Source organism: Pelodiscus sinensis, chromosome 1 (genome assembly GCF_052426305.1).
Source record: "Pelodiscus sinensis isolate ZL-2025 chromosome 1, ASM5242630v1, whole genome shotgun sequence".
NCBI classification, from domain to species: Eukaryota; Metazoa; Chordata; order Testudines; family Trionychidae; genus Pelodiscus; species Pelodiscus sinensis.
Window position 1 is genome coordinate 137,452,843 of NC_143052.1, and position 7,120 is coordinate 137,459,962.

Consider the following 7,120-nt stretch of genomic DNA (forward strand, 5'->3'; position numbering starts at 1 on the left):
AGGAAACCCCAAAGGTAAACCAGAGGGTTTCAAACCCAGGCGTGAGATAACTCCGGAAGAAAAGGAGCTCCGAACTAGACTCTGGAAGCAGTGCTTAGCCTTAGGCTACCCCAGAGATGTAATTCACGGACTACCAACTGGAAGATTAAAGCTCCTGGCCACTTTTAAGAAAGCTGATCCAGAGAGGGAAAACATAACTCCTAGTGCCCCTCCTGCTACAGACACCCCTTATACGACACTGCGACAGCAACTACATGAGCTGCCACTTTCCCTGGTTAGCTGCGACCAGGGAAACTAAATAGTGGGGGTCAGCCTCCCCTCCACATAAACGAGCTCAAAGGGGAGGAAAATCCCAGCAATGACCCCCGGATCCAAATAATTGTAAATGATAAACACACAGTAACTTTTCTGGTGGATACTGGAGCTCAAATATCCATGATTAGGCAGAAAGATTTTCATGGCCTGCCACCTTCTGGCTGAAAGCAAATACTAGTTATCGGAGTAAATGGCACAGTTACAACTTATCCCCTGGTCAAAGTAAAATTGGATATTCCCTTAAAACCCCACAGACAGCCCCGAAAGCATGAAATAGTCCTTGGAAATGCCAACATATTTGGCATGGATATCTTAAGAGGAAGGGAGGGAGTGATTAATGGAGAAAGACGGGCTTTTGGAGCTGGCCTTAAGTCACACGTGACTGTCCTGGGTGATACAGACACCCCTCGCTACAAGATTAGTTTGCTGACTCAAGCCCCCGCTCTCCCGCCTTCCACAGTAACAACAATGAAACAGTACAGTATCCCAGCCGAAGCTATAGCTCCAGTCTCTGAACTAATCAAAGACTTGGAAAAACGGGGAATCCTAGTTCGCACTTACTCCCCATATAACTCACCAGTATGGCCAGTAAAGAAGCCAAATGGGAAATGGAGACTCACTATAGACTATCGAAAACTAAATAGCAGCACGGGACCTTTAACGGCTGCAGTTCCTAGCATAGTCGACATTGTAAACAGTATACAGACTTGGAATAAGCAGTGGTTGGCTGTACTAGATGTGAAGGATATGTTTTTCATGGTTCCCCTGCAACCTGAAGATCGGGAAAAATTTGCTTTTACCTGGAAAGGGGTTCAATATACTTTTACCCGTATGCCCCAAGGCTATAAACATTCCCCAACAATCTACCATGGGGCACTGGCAAGGGTCCTAGACGGTCTGACCCTGCCACCGAGTGTCCAAATATTGCAGTACATAGATGATATCTTAATAGGAGGAGATTCCCCCGATGAGGTCCAAGAGGCCATGAATCAAGTAAGAACAACATTAGAAAGTCTTGGTTTAGATTTACCGCCGGACAAATGCCAAGGCCCCTCTCATGAGGTAAAATTCCTAGGCACTGTCTGGATGGGAGGCAGGAGGATGGTCCCGAATGAGACAGTACAGGAACTTAGCCAAGCACCATCCCCCGAGGATAAAACACAGTTGAGACAATTGCTAGGAATTTTGGAGTTTTGGAGGAAACATGTACCTGGCTTTGCGGTCATAGCTCGACCATTGTACAATTTGCTTAGAAAACATGCTAGATGGGAGTGGGGTCCTAACCATGAGGAACAGCTCATAAACGAAATACACACTTATCAGTCCATGGGCCCCATACACCCTAATGCCCCGTTCCATTTGTACCTTACCGTGGGAAATACAGGAATGTCCCATGCCTTATGGCAGGAAGGTGAAACTGTACTCCGTCGTCCTATACAGTTTGGCTCAAAGTCATGGCAGGGGTCACAGTCAAATTACTTGCCTTATGAAAAGGTGCTTCTGGCAGCCTACACAGCCCTAAGGGAAACAGAGGAGCTAACCCAAGCTCAACCATAACCCTACACACTCCTCTTCCAATCATTAAGCCCGTACTAGAGGGAAAGGAGTTGCCACCAGGCGTAGCCCAGAAAATGACTGTACAGAGATGGGCACTTTATTTGCACCACAGGGTAGGTGGGGCAGATACTGCACAAAACCCCACCATGATTAAGGAGTCCCTGTGGAGGGTAGGAATGCCTGAGGAATACCATCAGCCCCCACAGCAATCTCCCATTAAGGATGCAGCCCCATTTAACCCGTCACAACCCGAGGGAGTATGGTTCACAGATGGCAGTGCCAAACTAGTGAAAGGAAAGTGGACAGGGAAGGCTGCTGCTGTATCAGCAGACACATCTGCTACACCCCTGACCACAAACATAGAGGGATCAGCCCAGCTTGCAGAGGTGGCAGCAATTAAACTGGCTTGTGCGGCAGGCGCTAGAACCATCTATACTGACTCCTATGCTGTATGGGCTGGAGCCACCCAGTGGATAACTAACTGGAAAAATAATAACTGGGAAATAGGAGGAAAGCCTGTTTGGGGAGTAGAATATTGGAAATGGATGTACCAGCATGCAACCCAACATGCACTGAGCATAGGCCATGTGGCAGCTCACCAAAAGAATAACACCCCGACTGCACGGCTGAATAACCTGGCAGATGCAGTAGCACAGATCTCTGCTGTTCAGGTGGATTGGAACCGCCTGTACATTTGGCTACATGAAACCTTGGGACACACAGGAAGCGATGAACTAGTACGGCAGGCACATGCCAGGGAGTGGCCTATCACCCACAAACAAGCCAGAGATTTGGTCCAAGCTTGCACCCTGTGTGCTGAGCTCAGGAAACATATAACAGAAGGACAACGGTTTGCCAGACTAAGAGATGGAAAGGTACTATGGGCAACCTGGCAAGTAGATTATATTGGTCCACTACCCACCAGTAAGCAAGGGTGGAAGTACGTTTTAACTGGAGTACAAGTTATTTCAGGAATTGGGTTTGCTTACCCAACTCGAGTGGCAACAGGATTATCTACAGTCATGGGACTAAACTGCTTAATAGCCCTTGTCCCAACGCTCCAAGAAATCCAGTCCGACAACGGCTCACATTTTAAAAACAAGCTGGTAAATGAGTGGGCCCTCCGCAATGGAGTCCAGTGGACTTTCCACCTCCCGTATCGACCCCAGTCTAATGGCATAGTCGAACGCTGGAATGGACTGTTAAAATCCCACCTGAGGCCTACGGATGGCAAATGGGGAAACAGACTGGATACTGTGGTGCAGAGATTAAACAACCGGCAGACCCCTACGGGCAGTCCACTCCACAAGGGATTCTTCCCTACAGGGAGAACCCCTCCTAGCCCCACTGTACCACTCAAGAATCCTAAATATGCACCTGGAGACACTGTGGTAATCAAGCACCCCAGCTTGGGGACACAAACACGTGTACTACACTCCTACAAGGGAAAAGGAGTCTGGACCACTGCCGATGCTGAACTAACACCAATAACCATTACTGAGGCTTGGATCGTATCCAAGACCGGCTGACCTTATGTTTTATTCCAGGAAACTGAGGCAATGATCCCGGACAGTGCTCCAGCAGAATGGACCCTTCCCAATGCTGACTTGAATCCGGGAAGCTGCTATGAACTTGTTGTATATACATCACTCCTTGCTGTGACGCTTGCAATTGCTGTTGCTAGCCATAGACTAAACTTTGAGAGAAACCCTAAGCTGAAGCAAGACGTGGTACTCCGACTTGCCATGGTTTCCATCCTCATCTCAACTGTTGCTGCTACACCAGAACATCCGCTCAAAGGTGCCATTCAAGCCATCGCCTCCGCTGCTGGGGCCACGAACTGTTGGATGTGCACCTTGCTCAATTCATCCACTGGACTAGGAATCGAGTTCATCCCTCTCAGCACGAATGACTGGTGGAACAAGAGTGATGTTTTCCAATGGGGGCCGGTATGGTTTGACGACAGCGACCACCACACTCCTAAAAATGACTCTCGGGGGGAACTCGGGGGGTGGCAAGGAAAGTGGCAACAGACGGTATGGGGTAAGCCAATAGAATATGTAACTGGAATCTCCACAGACATGTACCCCATTTGTTTCGAAAATAAGGAAGGCAGTGGACCTCAACTAGGTAGTTTTGAGGACCACCAATGCACCCACATTGCAACTTTTAATAAAGAATCAGGAGCCTGGGATATGTATTCACATCAGGATAGCCACACCCACCAAGACACCCTAAACTGCTGGGGGAACATTCTCAATGTCTCCCTTGACCACAGACTCTTGTTTGGCATTAGCAATGCCGCCATTATCCCCCTAAACTTTAGTCAATACCCAGAAAGTAAGACCTGGCATAATAATTCCCTCTTCATAGTCCCTAGCACTGGATACATTTATAACCCTACACTGGTAAAAAGCAATAGCCTGCTGCCTGGCCAGTGTGCTAAGGCAAATATTTTTCGACCAGACCAGATCCTACAGGACCTATTAATTGCCCTCCAGTGCTCCATCACTAACAACAGCTACTGTGCTGCATATCATGCCCCCAAAGAAAAGCCCCTGGGGAAGGGATGGTATAAGGGACCATATTCCCCTATCCTTAACAAGGAACCTGGACTATTTTTAATTTGTGGGGAAAAGGCCTATAAATACCTGCCAGTAGGCTGGACAGGACGGTGCTCCCTGGGACACGCTGTGCCCGGAGGACTAACAGTACACCCACACATCACGGCTCCAGGTATTACCAACCTCGGAAGCTTCCTACACAGATCCAGGAGGAAATTCACCCTAAACCCTCTCATAGAACACCCCTCAGGTTTTCACGCATTTGGCCGTGCATTTTGGCCTTGGCTTGGAGTAATTGAGCTTGAACAAGCATTAGTAAATGTTTCAGGACAGCTGGAAATAGCCCTCAACCACACTGCAGATGCTCTAGGCATACTCAACGAGCAGATTCAATCTGTAGCACGCTTTGCCCTGCAAAATAGGATTGCATTAGACGCAATTTTGGCTCAACAAGGAGGAGTTTGTGCTGTAATCAATCAGTCTTGCTGTTTTTATGTAAACCATTCAGGGCAGATAGAACAAGATGTGTCTGCCATAAAAGATGCAGTTAAAGTGCTACATGCTGTAACTAAAGACGGAAAACTCTCATGGCTGAGTTGGTTAGCCCACCAGCTGGGACTCTATTTATCTCCCCTTCTGCATTTTATTATAACCACTATTCTGATTATTCTGATTGTAATAATTGCCTTTTGTATAATATTGTGTGTTGTAAAATGTTTAGTTAATACAGCCGTTTCCTCTGCGCACATTCGATATACAGCGCTGAGAAAGGATCCCAGTCAATTCCTCGACCCCGAACCCTCTAATCAGGCCATTGGGTACTTTTAAATCTTGCATTCCTGGGACGTGTTGTATCGTATCAGGGGGTGGAATGTAGCCAGACAGACTGCCCCATCTCAAACAATCTTGCTTGCCCTCTGAGATGTCTGTATACAGAGCAGAGAAGGGACAATAAGAAGATCAGCATAGCCATTAAGCTTTGATCTGCTTTGACCAGGATATGCAAGTTTCTGACTCTGAGTAACGATTAAGGAAATAAGCTAAGCTCGAGGCTGCAAGAAGTGTCAGGCTGGCACCTATGTTGATTCGAACACACACAGTCCCTGGGAGAGGAATTTCCCACTGAGAAAACAATGTCCCGTACTTCCAATTTAATCATCTCAATTCTCTCTTACAAGTGTAAATTAAGTTCACAACTCCCTTGTAAGAACTGGTCTCACAGCAGACAGACCAGCATCAATTGGCATTACAGATAAGAAAGAGAAAATACGTGACCCAATGGGTATATAAGATGGGCCCAGCATACACTCACTTTGAGTGTCAATCTACCATTTACCTGCTGGTCGGGTTAGGTGGTTGACCTCCCGAGGTCCACCTCGTATTTTCGTCTTTCCGAGGAATTGAGGGACCAATCCTGGCCTGACACGCTGGGACCGAGTGACGCAGAAAGGGGTAAAAATTGTACCTGTATGTGTCCTTTTGTTATAGTGCATGCATAGAACAGAGCTCTTTAAAGATTAAGCTGTCATTTGGTACCATTATTTTCTATTTTCTATCTTTATTTCCCTTGTAACCATTTTTTTAAGATCTATCTATCTATCTATCTATCTATCTATCTATCTATCTATCTATCTATCTATCTATCTATCTATCTATCTATCTATCTATCTATCTATTTGCCAGCAGTTAAGAAATAGAACAATAGCCATTGCAACCACATGATTTATAAGCTTCCTCAAATAAACCTGTAACTGTTTAAGCTTTAACCTGACTCCTTCAGTTGCTGTAATAGAACCAAGCACAATTTAAAAGAACTTCAGCCGGTCATAAAGGGACAGATATAGGGAGAGCTTGGGCGTTTGGATTTGTGTCACACCAAGGTGGCAAATTCCATTGGGGCGCTTCTCAGTCTCCATGAGGCTGCCCGCTGCGAAGGAATTATGAATTCTAGCAGCTGAAATCTTAAGCATAATAAGCTCTCTCTGTACACTTATTGGGGCGCCCTTCAACCTCTTCCAGGTTGCCCACTGCAAGGGACCCCGGTCTCAGCAGTTGAAGTCTCGGGTGTATACTACACACACACACACCACTCACTGCCCTGACCGTCGGCTGACAGGAGCCAGAAATCCACGTCAGGAGCCCGAAATCGTCCTCCTCGGACCGCGATGTCCGAAATCGACTTTTGAAGCCGAAAACGGCGACAAGGGCTTCGGAGGCCAAAATCCACGTTCGGAGCCAGAAAACGCCCTCCTCGGACCACGATGGCTGAAATCGACTATTGAAGCCGAAAGCGGTGACCCGGGCTGCGGAACCAGAATTCCAAGTCTGGACCCCGAAAACTCTCTACTCGTGCCGCGGTGGCCGAAATCTAGTTTTGAAGCCGAAAACGGCGACCTGGGCTGCTAAACCAGAAATTCACGTCCGGAGCCCGAAATCGTCCTCCTCGCACCGCGATGTCCGAAATCGACTTTTGAAGCCGAAAACGGCGACAAGGGCTTCGGAGGCCAAAATCCACGTTCGGAGCCAGAAAACGCCCTCCTCGGACCACGATGGCTGAAATCGACTATTGAAGCCGAAAGCGGTGACCCGGGCTGCGGAACCAGAATTCCAAGTCTGGACCCCGAAAACTCTCTACTCGTGCCGCGGTGGCCGAAATCTAGTTTTGAAGCCGAAAACGGCGACCT

The 7,120-nt window shown here is 47.6% G+C and overlaps 1 protein-coding gene across 1 annotated transcript; it reads left to right on the top strand.

Annotated features, from left to right (window-relative positions):
* Positions 1–2,940: 2,940 nt before the first annotated feature.
* LOC142826776 (endogenous retroviral envelope protein HEMO-like) lies at positions 2,941–5,264 on the top strand. Its single transcript, XM_075919802.2, has one exon. The coding sequence runs from the start codon at positions 3,432–3,434 to the stop codon at positions 5,262–5,264; it is 1,833 nt and encodes a 610-aa protein (XP_075775917.1). The 5' UTR covers positions 2,941–3,431.
* The last annotated feature ends 1,856 nt before the right edge of the window (positions 5,265–7,120 follow it).

Bases quoted from the DNA above. Each gene is read 5' to 3' on its own strand.
- LOC142826776 (XM_075919802.2), top strand. From the start codon at position 3,432: ATGATCCCGGACAGTGCTCCAGCAGAATGGACCCTTCCCAATGCTGAC.